The 16,329-nt window shown below is 42.1% G+C and overlaps 1 protein-coding gene across 1 annotated transcript in view; it reads left to right on the top strand.

Annotated features, from left to right (window-relative positions):
- The window catches only part of EEPD1 (endonuclease/exonuclease/phosphatase family domain containing 1), a 63,449-nt gene that overhangs the window by 36,305 nt on the left and 10,815 nt on the right, over positions 1-16,329 (top strand). The window contains exon 3 of the mRNA XM_051612706.1: positions 15,326-15,436. Coding sequence (XP_051468666.1) covers positions 15,326-15,436 — 111 coding nt within the window. The remainder of the gene's footprint in view (positions 1-15,325; positions 15,437-16,329) is intronic.

Genomic DNA, 16,329 nt, shown 5'->3' with positions numbered 1-16,329 from the left:
TGTGTTCTTCACCAGCTCCTTAGTCTAGAGGACCAAGGAGCCAGCTGGGAGGCAGCATGGAGATAGAAGAGACTTGGTAGGATTCAAAGAAAACAACCAGATTCAGAACCTGCTGGGGAAACTGCTGCCTTATGGCAGGCATCGAGCTGGTGCTGGCCTAAGCAACCCCTGTGGCTATTGGTGACCTGGCAAAGCTCAGGAAGGAAGGAGGAGACCTTCTGCTTCGAATGTATCTTGCCTCTGTGAAGGATAAGGTCCTGCAGTACTGGGTTAAGGCTGCATCTGCTGGGTACTCCAGAAATACTGGAGCCAGCAGATGTTTCACCCTTGTGCTTTGCCACTGAGTGGAGATGCATTTCACAGAGTTCCTGTGTACAACCCGGTTGATTCAAGAGGAGCATCTCATCATTTGCTTTGGTGAACTCTGATTTTGACTCAAAAAGGTGGATTTTCTTAAAAGGTAGGAACAGAGGACTGGGAAGGTGATACTGTAGGTTTTTTGCATGCAAACAAGATGATGTTATCAACCACTCATCACACTAAACAGGTTAATATTCACAAACTGTTGTCATTTGCAGTAGTCAGCTTCTCTGGCACCTCACACCCTGTACACTTCTCACCTTTCTGTTGGGCTTGCACCTCCCTTTGGCCCAGGGCCTCCTAAAACATGGCTTGACAAGAGCTTGTGACCTCAGCCTGGTGGGAATGGCTGTTGGAGGCATTGTCTGGAGCTCTGCAGGAAGCTCTTCAAAATGGCTCAGGCTGAGAAAATGATCTTTCTAAACTGAGCTCTCTGAATATTTGGTATCTGCTTTTATACAATGCCAAGCTTAAAGAATTTAAAAGGCCAGTTTAGCCCTCTGGAAAACAACAGGGTAGTATTATGTAAGTTCAAAGAAATATGCTTTCTCTATTTTTTAAATACAGGAGGGGGAAATAAGTAGACTAGAACAAAATCCCTTGTTCCGCCTGCTTGCAGAGTAAGATTTTGAGAACACGTGCTGAATCTTAAAGGCCTTTTCCAGCCTTGATGATTCTGTGATTATTGCAGGAATACAGAATATTATTGAATGATAATATTTTAATATTTACCATGAGACTGATTTTTCTGGTTTTTGAAGGGAAGTTTTCTTTAAGATAGCCATGGACATGATAACCTAAAAATGTTTTTGTCTGTAGAACACTTTCTAATGTCATATATGGTTTTTAACTTTTGTAACCTTATTATTTCTAAAATTCAATGCTCATCTTTGAAAGCGTTGTTGCAGATTTTTGATACTTGCATGCAGAGTAGTCACCTAGAGTGAGCAGGATCATGCTGGAGAGCTGCTGACACTGATGTGCCCACTGAAAAGACTTATGGGCACACACAAGTCTCTGTGCTGCAGACTAGCTTCATTAAATCAAATCACATGGAAATCATGTGCATGTACAATTTGTCCCGGAGAAGCAGGGCTAAAGAAGAACAGGAGTCTTAACTGGATAAAATTCTGGATCAGAGACAGGCTTGTTTTGTTTGTTTTAGCCATAGCCCATCAGACTCGTCCCAGCACGTATTCCATGTGAGCAGACTCACCAGTGGCTTAAAACAAAACGTGTGCTTACCTGCATTTTGCCTAACCTTGAACTTTCAAATCGATCTGTTTACTCCCCCCTGCCTCCTTACTGAGCTTGCCCAGCTGGGTTGCTGGCAGGCCATTGCTTCAGAGGTGCTGCACCCATTTACTGGGGGCAGTAATGAAGGCAGACGGCGAGGTGCCACAGGAGGGCTTGCAATTGTTGACAGCTTCATCCACACAAGGGTTCCAGGCCTCTAAGGCTTTAGAAAGAAGCATCTTGGGCACACATGTTTGCAGGCACTGCCTCCTGTATGAAGCATCTCTTCCTCTTCCAGAAGCACAGCTTGGGGAGGGAGTCCCAGGGACACTCTTGCCCCAATATGTTTTTGAGTGCTTGGTTTGGTCTGATTTTGGGAAGTCCTTAATTGCAGATGAAGAATTTTACTTGGCAAGTGTTAACTGTATTTATTTGGGGAAGGGGGAAAAATTACTCTCCCAAGGAACATGCTTTTTTTGCAGTTTAAAAATAAATCTGTTTAAGTAATTAGCAGATTGAACTGCCAAGCCAGGTGACATTTCACACTGATTGCTGTTTTAGCATTTATATTTGTAGTCATTTTCCATAGGCAAAAAAGTATGCCAAAATTATTGTTCTCGTTGGTGCTTGACACCAGTAGGATGTGCAGGAAGAGCCATCCGTATTGTATGGAAAATAAAATATTTGTTGCGTTCTGTCAACTGTCCTCCCCCTGCGCCATTCAGGTGTTAACATGGGCTCTTGAGCTGGTTTCTCCATCAGAGGTGGGATTATAGAAGAAAGTTAAGTAATTTGTACATCAATGTTGTATTTAGTAAGCCCCTGACAGCTTCTTAGAAGTTAAGCTTGCTTTGGGAATAAGCAACACTAACCCATTATTTTCCTATTTGTGTATTGATAAGCAAGCACTGTTACTCAGGATGAGAAAGGACTGTCCAGACAGAGCAGTTTGTTGGCTTCTTATCTATGTAAATTGTGTATCTCAGATCTGCAGTTAGTGAAAGTGTGGAATTCCTCTGCAAAGAGAGGATTATTCTGCTTGAACTAGGAAGTAATCTATTTAGACTGGCATGAGAGCTACGCTGGGTGGGCTAAAGCACAATGCAAGTCGTGGTGATTTTTTTCAAGGGTGATGGTTCTAGAAGCTAATGATAACTTGCAGCTTGACAATCAGGGTAGGTAACATAGGTTTCAGTATCAAGGTCTGTCTGCCAGTGATGGCAAATTTATGCACTGTGAGCTACATCCAAGAGGTCAGTGAAAAGAACAAAGTCATTATCAGTAGGATTGCATTATCTGTATGGGGACCTTCATGTTCACTGAAGAAGTTTTGCAGGTCACAAATCAAAAAGGGTTGAAAGTCTTTCACCTGGTGTTCAGTAGAGTTCTTGAAGCTGTGAAGCACAGAATACATTGGTGAGGCACCAGGAGAGGCAGAGACATTACTCCTAGCCATCTCAGTACAGGAAGGGATCTCTTCTGTCTGCTGGCCAAATGTTACGAGGTCATCCTTTGGGCATTTCTGCTGGTGTGGACATGAAGAGTTGGGATAGAATGACAGAGTGAGAAAACTCATCAGCCTACTCATTCAGGTAGATTTTTATTTTATTTTTTTTTCATATGAAGAGTTATTTCTCATTCCTCAAAGAGAACATCTTTATCCTGTTGAATAAAAAGAAAAGCCTAGCACTGTAAGGAAGCAATACCTGTAATCCATGCTCATTTTTTTGCTTTTTCAACCTCCCTCAGAAGCACTAGTGGCTGGAGTCACCTCCTGTGATGTGGAATCTGTTTCCTTGGTTCACTCACCCATTAGAAAGACCAGCTGTCTGTATTTGGAAGATGTTCACTAGGTGCAACCCCTTCCCATCACGCAGAATTTTCATACTATGCCTGTGGAATCAATGGTCCACAACTGGGTGGCACTGAGGAGTTGGCATTATTTTAGTAAAAGAAAATTAACCTGCCTGTCATCGATCTGTAGCAGCTTTTGCCTGAGGGGAAATGCAGTGACTAATGTTGCCCACTTTTATGGAGCAGGACCCAGGAGATGAGAACAAAGGGGAGTGCTTGTTTCTTTCTAGTCGCATCGCGCTAATACTGCAATTTCAGCTACAGTCAAAGAATGGGTTTGTAAAATGCTGAGCTGCCCTGTGTAGTACAGTTGCCCTGCCATAGCCTTCTTTCTACACGGAGCACAGAGATTTTTAACTAGAAATTTGCTTTTGTTTTCTTGATCCAGTGTACTGTTTCCTCCAGATATTATCTGAACATAAAAAGTATGACGTCAATTGAAGTTCCAGAATTTCCAGTATGAAATGCATCTGCTGGAGGTTTTTATTTATCTTTTGTCTGCTTTTGAGTAGATTGAGCCAGATCAGTTTTTAATCATGATTAAGCCCATTGTAATCTCTGTTCTCTATAAAATCCCTCTTGGAGCAGAGCAGGTTGTTTATTTGTGAAAGGTTATCCCTAGGAGCTTGTTGGTATTTTTCATGAAAGAGTGGTGCTGTTTTCCATTTGCGAGGGTCAACGTTGCTTCTTACTTGCATGAATATAAGTATGTTTGTGTTTGCCTTTGCTAGGGCAGTTGGAAGTGAGCTGTAATATGCCTTGACATGGAGCAGCTGGTCCAAGTCTGACCCATCACCATTTCCTCAGTAAAAGCATCCGGTGGCTTGTCATGCAGTCAATGCTGCCCTTGCAGGCAAACATTATTCCCTGTGGATGTGCTGGCATTGGCATGTGAACTACCATCAATGTCTCCTGATAAGGAAGAGCAGGGAAGGACTGTCAACACCTGCCTGAGTGGACAAGGGTCTGCCACTGCTGTCTGAGCTCTGCAGCTGCTGGGGTTAGACCACCTTGAAAGTAACTGTTGCCTACACAGCCAAAATGGCCAAACTATTGCTCCTGTTTGGTTTTTTTTTGGAGAGTGCAAGCATGCAGAGGTAGGGAAGAGTTGTGGCTATGCTTGATTTATAGAGATGTGCTGGAGTTACAAGGAAATGACATGATTTTGGCAGTCATCTAAGATAACCAACTTCAATCAGAGCTGGGAAGTAAACCTCAGTGTCCTGAGGCCCAGGCTCTCTTCTAACACGAAGGCAGTCCTTCCTCTTTGAAGTGATTTTTTTTTTATTAATTTATTTTATTTTACTGCAGCAGACGTGTAGCCTAGAAATGCAGTTAGTTCAGGACTGAGTTTTTGTGTGTGTATTTTTAAATTATATAATCCTCCTGTACTGTATGAGCCCCATCGTGCAATCTTGCTTTGTGTCAGAGCTATTGATTAAAAAGATTATAAGGCAGTGGGCAGCAAATTAATTAGTTGCTGTAAATGAGTTATATTTGCTGCCTGTTCTTAGAATTGTCCTTTCCAGAAAGAGATTGACCTCTTTGAAACTTAAGCACATTTGGATGTCCTCTAAAGTCAGATAAGGAAACAGCAATTTCACTTTCTGAGAACAGGAAAGGACATGTGGACTTTGCCACTGACTCACTCAGGACCTCTGATCAGTCTCTTCCAGTCCTGGACCTGGTTCATTTTTCTGTTCCCCATTTCTAGAGAGGAGAGTTGGAGTCAAGTCTCTCATCATCTGCTTTGCCTAATTCAGCCTCTTCTGCATAATTCATCAGCTGAAGTAGGTCCTCCTGCCCTGTTCCTTCAAAGCCACCATGGAGTCAATGATTAACCACTCAGAGTAAAAAGGATATTATTCCTGGTGGTAAAAGTAATAGGGGTCCTTAATCAGTCCTTTTTTCCTGCTTTTTCTAGAACATGGCAGAAGGCAAAGCAAGTTCATAGAATAGGACCAATTCGGAATAGTCAGCAGTTTTGGGAAGGGTGTTTTGTTGTTGTTGTTGTTTTCCTATTTAGTAGATTGGCATAGCAGCATGAATATTTTAATGTTAGCCCAAATAAATTTATGAGTGTGAAAAAGAATGTAAGAAGTGTATGAGATTTATTTTTTTTTAAAAGGTGAGATGGCATGTCCTAATACTAGCTGGAAGTGATCCTCCTAATAATAAGCATCCAAAAAAAATAATGGGATAGACAGATTTAAATAACTTTACAGAAGGTGGCACAGTATTTTGTACAGTGGCATAATCAATGCCTGAAGGAAGAATAAATATTTGAAGCTGGTAATGATTATGAGTCATATATTTTTCTCTTCCTTGTTTTTGTGTTCTTACCATGGGAAAGAATGCTTGCTCTAAACAGAGATGTCAATCAGTTGAGGAAAAGAGTAATACCAACAGTAGGAAAGAAATGGATGGAAGTAAAATGCCCGATGAATACCTATTTCTGATGCAAGGCTCTGTAAAGGTGGCTGAACTGTGACCTTGTAATAATGAGCTGTGTCTTTTTCATTGTGTCACAGCAGTTTTCTTAACACAGTGCCTTGATTCCTTCTCATACTGCACATCAGCACAGCCCCAGCTGCCTTTACCGCCACGTATATGCCAGAAGGGCACAATTTAAAAAACAATAACAAACAAACCAAAACCCAAAAAAACTAAACAAACAGAAAACCCCACAGAAAAACCCAGCTCACTTGCCAACACCTTGGGAAATTAGTACATTTGTATCTTGGGAATGGAGAAAGACCTAGTTATATTATGTGCTTAAGCAGCTTTCCTTGATTAATAACATTCAAAACTGTGATGTCCCTGTTTTCTTTCAGTTTTGTCTGTTCTTCTTTTGTATTAGCACTTACTTCCCTGTTCTCTTTTACTCTGGCTGAAGGCAACATGCCTGTAAGGAGATTCAGATCATAGCAAATCAATATACCTCACCGGTCGGTTTGTTTTGTTTTAATCGGTGAACGAGAAACTATTTCATATCACTTTTGGGTCTCATGTTTCGTAGGGTGATTTTCTATTTGCTTTCCATGTTAAGGGCTAGGCTCTGATAAACTGATCTGCACCTCCTGTAACCACCTCCTGGTGGTTACTGAGTAAGGTTGTACTCACAAGTGGTTTGGTTTTACACTGCCCAGCAGAAATCGATTCCTGAGTTTCATGTTTCATGACAGAAGAATGAGCCCAGGGATTAAACAGCAACAACAATAACAAGAGAAAGAACGAAAAAAAAAAAGGGGGGAGAAAAAAAAAAAAAAAAAGGAAAGAAGAGAAAAAGGAAAAGCAGCAGCTCACTCTGTGCAAGACTTGAGTCTTTTTTTATTGGTCACTGCTTGAAGCATTAGCTGTAGTAATAGCACTCGTAGTTTTTCTGAAATCCCTGATGCTGCATTGCTCTAATAATCTCAATAATACATTCCCTAAGCATACACTTCTGTTCCCAAAGAGGTGCATCTCTGGCAGCAGAGGTGACAGCAAAATGAAACTTGTCTTCTTCCTTTGGAAATAATGAGTTGGAAAAAAAACCCAACAACTTGAAAAAGCATTTGAGTGTTTGCAGCAGACAGCACTGAACTAAGTAAATAATTTAGTCGTGGGGTGGCTCTGAGTTTAGCACAGCTAGCCAGTTGAGCGGTGTGTTTTATGAAAGCATTGAAAGTGTTTGAACTCAACCACTCATCTCTTGTAGAAGCAGCCTGACAAAGAACACAGCCTCATAGTTATGAGGCCTCCTTTTTATTGTCCTTTATATCACGCCGATTCCCTTAGCGTGCCATTGTTGCCGTTTATGATTATACTAGTTACGCAGAATAAAACACTCTCTTGGAAAGGCTTAAAGAATTAATTGCAAAGATTTGTGACCATCCTTGACAATCTGTTGAGCCTTACTCCCTGCATTATGTTTAAAAATAAAAATAAAAAAAACCTCCTTAAGGGTAAGAAATGAAGTACTCAGGAAGTGTCTTCAGCAAAATGGATTTGTCCTCTGAAGTACAAGGAAAAAGCTCAGTTTGTGAATGGAAATATGAGAAATTAAGAATGCACAAAACTTTTCCTACACGGAGGTTGGCAAATACAGGTGCTGTCTTCCATAGGAAAAGGACAGTATAGATTTCTGTGAAGACAACATTCCATTAAATAGCGAACTGGCTGAAAGATGTTATGTATCCCATTTTGGTAACAGGTAGTTGAGCATCCTGTAAATTTTCAGTAGTGGCCCCAGCACTTAAGATGTATTAGGGGACTTACTGCCTCGCCTCTTTCAGTTGTTGTTGTTTCGTCTCTGAACCAAAGGTTTCTGTGTCTTCCTTTTGCAGATCTTTAAAAAGACATTGTATAAATAATCACTTTTGTTTAGGATGCAGGTAAGAGAACATGCCAGTGAATTATCTGCATTGTTGTTCCAGGAACACTATGATTAAAGGTGAGCAGAGAACTGGTTTTGTGGACTACCATCTGTTTTTTTAATCATAAATTCAAAAATAAAGAAAGTAATTTCCTTTACATATTGCAAAGAATTAAGTAGCTGAGTGACTGTGGTGAGCTGTAATTCATCTGGGAGGGCAGTGTAGAAACTCACTGCTAAATTTTTCCAAAATAAGTACTTAAAAGGCAAAGCAAATAACTTGTGAGTGCAAACTTAGACTCCTACCACTCCCCAGCGGAGCCTGTAAAGCCTGATTTAAAAAAAACAAAACAAACACAAAACCTGATTTGATTCAAACAGGTTTGTATATGGAGACAAATCATTACACACTTTTGATAGTTGAGATAATGCTAAGCTTATCAGCATAATTATTTCCCGCACATTCCTGCAGTACAATGGGTGAGTAACACAGGAGTGCCAGGGGAGAGGCAGGCATCCAGCTGGATTCACATCCACAGGCCAGTTCCAAACAGGGCCAAGCTTGTGAAGGGGCTCAGACACCTGACGTGGGAAACGGTGCCTTCAGTTTGAAAAACTTTCCAATCCTGCCAGCCATCCTTTAGCTGCCACCTAACCCCAGAGCTGCCAAAATGATGGAGTCCTCTGGGTGCTTTGCTTTCATGCCCCTCAGGTGAGCAGAGCTGTGCCACTCTGCAGACTCAGAATCACCCCCTTCTGAAGCAGGCAGAGTGGACTTGGACAACTTAGTTTCTAAGCCATAGCTGGGCTTGCAAAATGAGCTTTCCTTATCCTGTCTTCTCTGAAGGGTTCAGTTCTGGAGGTTTCCTTTGTTAAGTATTAAGCTTCAAAGTGATCTTTGCAGCAAAGCTGGGAGTTTGGTTGCCGTGTGGCTGCCAGGCAGCAAGGCTGCAGTATGGTAGATGTTTGCTCTCTGGTCCATAATGGGGTGCCTGGAGCAATCATTTGGGAGCTGAGTGATACTCAGAGGCATACTGATACCGGATACTCAGAGGAAAGATATCCCTCCTCGGTGGGTGTTGGAATTACTGGGATGCCTTTTGAGAAGCAGAAGCAGCACATTTTCCAGGCAAAAATGAGTCCTGCTCAAGTTGCTGAAAAAAATGTAGGTGCCTTCAGATGGACCAGGACTTGGGACCCCAGTAGGTTTGCATGCATGTTATCCCTGCCAATAAGCTTTGTATGTCCATAGCATCCCAAAGCCCCAAGGTGATGGCTGTGCCTATAGGTGCTGTGTTATTTCTGAAGAAAGATGGTGAGGATCTGGCTGTGCTGCAGGGTTCTGCTTCAGTTTCGCTGCTTGCAATGATTTTAAGGAGCTCTTTGAAGGATGCACTAGATAACATTTGTGAAGAACACAAAGGAGGGCAAGGATTTATTTGGTCATCAGTCTGAATGTTTTGATTTAGCCCTAGGAGCAACAAACTAGTACATAAAGGATGGGAAGGTATCGCCCCAGGTCTCTATGACCCCAGTGCAAGAAGGACACGTTAGCATGGCAAAAAGGGTAGATAAGCTTTCTAGTAGCAATTCTGTGGCTGCTGCATTTCCAATAGATTGGTTTCTTCTATTTTATTTTTTTTAATCCTAGATCATTTCTCCTAAACTTTATAAATTTTGTATTATTTCTTCAGCATTAACTTCGTTGTAGAATTATGTACAATTACGTCCAGGAGGGAGAAGTAGAAAACTTTTTCCAGCACAAATGTATAAACATAGCTGAGACTGAAACTGATTCCTGGAGAGAGGTTGTTGTCCTTTGAAAACACTCATCATTATCTGCCTATCAGACTCCCATCTGCCTGCCAAGTTTTATTTGCTGTCCTGTAATATCAATACTTGAACATCACAAGCCATAAATATGATGCAATCTTCAAAGAAGTCTTCCTAGAAGGTACTGGTTGAATGGACATGTGAAAAATGTTGTATCTTAACATTGGCCAATCCCCTTGTGACACATGTAAGAGTTCGTGAGTGCATCCCCCATGCCAGTGGATGCATGTGTTCCTTGTGTGTGTATTTTTTGGCTACTTTTTGCAAACAGGAAAGGGAAGCACTCCAGGGAAAGGCAAACAAGCAATGAAGGCCTGAGACAACACTGTTGTTAGAGGAAAAGAGGATCCAGCCTTGAGTCTTTCTTTCAGGCTTTAGCCATAATAATGCTTCCTTCCTTGCTGTTACATTTGGTTACAGAAGAAAGCAGATGTTACCCAAAGGTTTGATGCACCTCTGTGTCCCCTTCCTTCAGTGTTCCTGCCAGTGGGAAATGGATGCAGTGTTGTTGGGCTACAGAAATGCACTGAGCATCCTGGCTCTGCTGCAGCTTGCATCCCCCCTTGATTTGCCTTGTGCTGTTATGTGGGTCCACAGCCCTGAAGTCTTTGACCTTTTCCCCCTACCTCAGTAGGCAGTTCAGGAAAATACAACACTCACAAATCTCTCTACCTCCTAGTTCTGCCTCTTCCTCCCCACAAACTTGATCTAACAAAAATATTATTCTTCTTCTGGAGCATTGGTGTTGAATCAGGATGCTTTACTTGAAAACCCAAGGTGTGGATTTCAAGTTCTCAGAAATATTTATAACTTTCTAGGTCAGGCTTCATTAGGGTGTACCAACTGTAGCTGTGTTCTGTCTGTGGTAGATTGGATTAGGATTACAGGTATTCAAGTCTGCATTTTCAACTGAAAATAAAAGTACAGTCCACTCAGACGAATAAAGAAAATAAAGGATAATGTGCATTTAATTCTGGGAATGTGATTTTGAGCTTATACAATAGTCAGTGATGGAGCAGGGAAAGCATATATATATATATATATTAAAACATGGATTAAAAAAGAGCAGTGCTAGATGATCTCATGAAGCCACTGTCAGTTTTGTTGTATTTTTTATCAGAAATATATTAGATCATGTTTCAGGCTGGAAGTTTTATTGGAGGGTCAGGAGAGGGGCTTCTCCTTAAGTGCCACTGCATAATTTTCAAGGTGTATCTTAGAGCTTTGCTGTTTACCCTTTCCTAAAACACCAAGTCCATTACTGGGAGATGCCCTATAGAACACAACAGCACTTACCTCAGTGTTTTCCTGCCCATGACCTGCAGATTCCTGTGATTCCTGAAATACTACTAGGATGTCCCTCAAAAGTAACGGGAAACTGAGCCCACTATCAGAATACTTAAATTTTTTATGCACAGGTACAGAATTCCACTTAAAAATTCATCCAGGATCTACAATTTAGAAAAAAAAAAAAAAAAGAAAAGGGGAAAAAAAAAAAAAAAGGTGTTTAATTTTGAGCTATTAATACAGCTGAACGTTTTTTTGTTTTGTTTTTTTTTGGGTTTTTTTGGCTGGTCAGGGTCTCATTTTCAACTATTGCCAGCTCCCTCACTCAAACTCCACATCTCTTTTACCATGACAATGTCAAATCTTTACTAATATGGCACCTCAACATAGCTGAAAGGATAAGGAATTGACAGAAGTTCCCTATGTATCTCTGGTACTCATTAAAGCTGCTCCCTTTAGTGCCTGTTAAAAATAAAGGACCTGTGTAAATGTGACATTTAGAAATGGAATATTTATTCCCTAGCTCTCATCTCTCCCCTTGGTTAAAAGAAACCAAAATCACCTTTGCTTTGATGAACTAGGGTGTTGTTTACTTTTACTGCTGTGCCCTTTTGGCCTGAAAGCTTCTGTGGTAATTAACAGAAATGTACAGTTAATTGCTTTGAGTGCCTTTCTAAAGTTCAGGCAATGATTACTGCACCAAGACATACCATGCCATAACAGCAAGTTCACCCTGGAAGCTCCTCTTCAGTGTTCCTTCTCTCCTTGCCCTCCTTACAGCCTCTGCTCTGACTCCAAGTCTGAAATGCAAGTGTCTTCCAAAGAGGAATCATTGGCTAATGACAAATGTGTAATTTGTTGAGCCCTAGGACATTGTTTCATTGTTTTCTTGAGTCACATATCGTTTTCTCAGGGTTTAGAAGTAGCACACTCCTTTTTCAAGCAAAGTACCCACCTCAGGAGAGGTCACTGGTTCAGTGTGGTCCCAGTGCTGGTGCTACAGGAGTAATGCTTGGCAAGCAAAGATACTCAGCACAGAGTGGTGTCATCATCTGGAAAAGATGCCTGGTCTGGGACTGGCTGCACAAACATCACCCCAAAAACCCAAAGATTAACCAGCACATCCTGAACAAGAGTTGTGGTGAGATAAGCTTGTGGGCTTCTGCAGGATGCTGGCTGGCAGCTCTCCCAGTGTGTATTTACTGCACTGGGGGAGATTTAGCTTCATGCACAAATGAGATGCTCTTGCTGACAGTGCTTGGGGAGGCAGATAGGTGTGTTAGGGAGGCTGTAACTCTCTTATGATCTCCAGCATGTGCCAGCCCAGCGTATGTTTTTCTTCCTGTTCCCAAATTAGTCTCCAGTCCCTCCTCAACCATGTTTCCCCAGCTTCTCCCAACTGTCCTCCAGTCTTTTCCAGTGTTGGTTATAAGCTCATTCCTGTACTCGTCTCTGCTTCTGGAGGGGCTGGGAGCAACAGGCTCTGTCTCCTTATCAGGGTGGACAAAGAACAGTTACATCTTTGGATCTTCCCTTATTGGGAAAATGACATGTTGATAATGAGCAAAGGCAATGGAGCTTGTCCTAGTTCCTGGAGTGGTGGCCCTTGGTGGCACCCTGCATGCTAGGTGGGGGCAATGGGCAGGTACCTGGCACAAGGTGCCTCTTTGCATGATAACTCTTTACCTGGAGCATGCCAGGAGCCTGGTGCTGCCATGTTCCTGCTCCCTGGCAGCACTGCCTGTCCCACAAAAAGCATCACCCAGCAGCACGTGAGACCACAGCAGCATTGGTGTAATTCGGAGCATCGTTGTAAGCCCTGATGCTGCTGGTATTGCAGTGTGTGTGTGAGTTTTGATTCAGTATGTGTAGGATGTAATGAATCAGCTGATTGGATTTCAGGAAACTTGCAGCTTTAGAGAAAAACAAAACTAGACCTTCTTTCCTTCGGAGGATTTTCGGGGGGGGGGGAAGAAAAAAAAGAAAAAGTTGTTCTGAGGTTTTAATTTTGATTTTACTTTGTCACATGAAGAACTGCTCCTCAAAAGGATTGATGTAGCTCTAACTTTGTTTTGCAAAGGAGGAAAGGCATTTTTTTCATTTCCAACATGGGCTGAGAGCTCGTCTGTATATTTTTACTCTACGATGGGAAATGTAATGTTGTCTGACTTGGGTTTTGTGAGCAGAAAAACATGATTTGAGAAATACCCTTCTCACTTCAACGCAAAAACATGATCTAAGCAAGTATGCTGTCACAGCTTCAAAATCTGTGTGCCCATAAGCCCTGGAAAATGGGCAGAGATTAAAGTCAGCTGCTGTAGGCCAAGTTCTCTGTTGCTCCAACTATACCCAGAATGAACTGTTGGATTTTTCCTGAGCAAACTGTGTAATCTTATTTGTCATCTTTTTGTTAGAGCGCAGTTAAATCAAGGCCTTAAAAAAAAAAAATCAATTTAGAGGAAACAAAATATTCAAACTAGTCGACTGCATATGCTCCTTTTAATAAAGTGATGGTTTCTGTAGGATTTATTCAGCCCTGTGGCATACTTTGTGCTGGCTGGACTTTCTAAGCAGCTGCAATCCAGAGATAAGTTAACTCTTTTGTCAGGTTACAGCTGAACTCCTAATTTCAACATATTTATTTTTTTTTCCTGATTGAAGTTATTTAAATGTTAGGAAACTCATTCAACAAAATCACACTGTTGAAAGTCATCAGAATGACATCAGGAATGAGTAATTGTTGCTGCTGGGATTTATTGTTTTTATTAGGGTAGCACCTGGCAATCAGTTGAGAGCAGAGCTTTGTTCCCAGGCCATGCAAACACCCTGTCTTGCCTCCTCGCTTAATAAATCAGCCCAGCCCTAACACTACCTGAAGGGATAAAACAGACAAAAATGCAGTATGTTAATGTGGCATCTTCAATAAAAAGCCCCAGCCAATCTCTGCTTTTCAGACAACTGTTTAAAAAGGTGTGCCAAGCATTTTTGCTTTGGATGTGTAACCAAAATCATGCTCAGCTTTCGGAGGCAAAAAAAAGCATTGCTGGATTGTGTGTGTCTAAGAAGTCAATGCTTATAGCTTCAGCTTCCAGGGTGATGGACTTGCAGACAAGGCAGTTAGTGAAAGAGCAGGATTTGATTTTTATTTTTGAATCAAAAGATAAAGTAAACAGGAGAAGAGCTGTCCCATCATTTTTCTGATACCCACATAGGAAATTCTTATATCCATGCAGCTTATCACTTCAACTCTTCAAACTGTGTTTGGCATGTCCCACTGCAAAGAGTCCCTCTGGACAGCATGTTATAGTTTGCCTTGAAAATCCTTCTTTGTTAAATTGCTGCTTGATTTGGAGGGACATTCTGGATACAGGGTTTTGTCTGACGCTGTTCTTTCTTTGTGAAAACCTCTGCATTTCAACGTAGTTTCTCCACTGTCAGATATAACAACCTGTTGTGCAATTAAAGTCCTTGTTACTCTTTTGTAGCAGTTACTTCTTATTAGCCAAAAAGTATTCCATATTGTCAGCATCAAGAGGTTTCAGATTCCAGATTTGCCAGAGCATAGAGGTTTATCTATATATTTTCTTATTATTTTAGTCTCAAGATGTTACCCAGGTGGACTTGAAGGCTTCCCATGGTGTCTCTAGTATCCCTGATCTGCTGGGCACTAGGGTGCAGCCTCTACAGCTCTGTGTGTTTGAACATGTAAAAGTGTCCAAGTGCTGTGGCTGGACAGCAGTGTCCAGGAAGATGAAAGCCTCTAGGGAGCATCAGAAGGATCTGCTGGATCTGTGTGCCAGTGTGCATCCTATCCCTTCATGCATGGGGAGCCTCAAGCATGTGTCTCTGGTGTAAAGTCCGGGGAACCTTAACCCAAAGATACCAGCTGTTAAGCTTGGCCTACAGTCTTCCTCTTGTGTTATGCCTGCAGCCTCCATGTTGGAGTGCAGGCACCCAGGCTACAGGGGCTTCCTGCCCCCCAGGAGGATTTGGCAGCTGCTGGTGAAGCCCCTGGAGGGGTGGGATACAGTGCAGTCAGCATCTTTGTAGGCAGCACAGAGGAAATCCCTTTCCACTTAAGCAAGTAGCTTTGGAGGAAAAAAAAAAAAAAAAAAAAAAAAAGGAGTTTGAGGGAGAAACATTCTAGTCACAGCATTTGCACTGAGTTATTTTAATTTTTATTTATATCCAAGTATGTCCAGTGGGGGGTGAGTCAGCCTGGGATGTGGCCCAGACCACCTCCTTTGCGAGCCTTCAGGGAGGGCAGAGAGCACAGCCTGTGCTCCTAGGTATCTCTTACTAATGCCTTGCTACATGGTTTCTTTTGCAACTCTTTTAAAACCCTACAAAGCTGAGCTTTTTTTTCTTTTCTTCCCCCCGCCCCTTTCCTCTCTCTAGTTTTGTATGGAGCTGAACCAGCCGACGCTGCCAAACATCCGCAAGTGGAAGGGCTCTAGAGGATGTTGGAAGGGTGTTGTTTCCGAAAAACCCTCAGGCCAGCTACACAAGGTACATTAATCCCTAAATCTGAACTTTGGCTTTGCTTTTTTTTCCCCCTCTAACCAAGGACGTATTTTGAATGTTTACCGCAAAACATTTTGCAAATCTTGTTTTGGCAAGGTTTGCATCTCTTGTTTTTTAAGCTGTCTGTTCCTATAGCTTTCAATTTGTGCAGCTGATGTTTTTGGAAGAACTGTTTTCCTCAGCCTGTGGCACACTTGTAAAGAAGAAAGGGGGGGGGGGAGGGAGTGTTTGGTGGAGGTATGGTAGATAAAAGCAGTATAAAAATATAGAAAAACAGCTACATGTTAGGAGAAGGAAAGAGTCCTTGGCTTTGCCCCTGGCAGGCTGCAGTATTTCTGATTTATTTTTTTTTTTTGTACTAGTCATCCAAGCTTGTTCCCTGGCCCAGCACCAGCTGGTGTTTGGAAGGGGTCCCCATTTCTTTGTTTACAAATGAAGACCCTGCAGAGGGGCTGTGCAGCCTGCCATCCTCATCTGGAAGAGGAGCTTATTTTGCACGTTCCCTGTGGTACTCTGCACAGGTGTTTTAAATGCCGTGGACTCTTTGAAATCTGCACTGTGCTGCAGTGTGCTTCTCCCTGCAGCATCCTCTGCCATGGGAATATATATATGTCCTGCAGTGAGGTACTAATTTATAATGTGCTGACAGCTGCACCTACTACCCTTGACAGTATTCAAGGTACAGCTACATTGTGCTGGACACCACTAATGATACCAAAAATCAGTCTCTCCCAAGGGAAATCATTCTTTTTTCCCTTTAAGGGCTCTAATGAGTTTCCAGAGCAAGGTCCTCCTCTGGCTCGAGCCTGTTGTTGCTGAAGGAGATCTTTCTCATGATGCAGTAATTGCAGCATGGATGGTGTTCCAGGGAACAAGCA

The sequence above is a fragment of the Apus apus genome, chromosome 2 (assembly GCF_020740795.1).
Source record: "Apus apus isolate bApuApu2 chromosome 2, bApuApu2.pri.cur, whole genome shotgun sequence".
Taxonomy (NCBI): Eukaryota; Metazoa; Chordata; class Aves; order Apodiformes; family Apodidae; genus Apus; species Apus apus.
The sequence above is the reverse complement of the archived record's forward strand: the minus strand, read 5'-3'. Positions and strand labels throughout refer to the sequence as shown.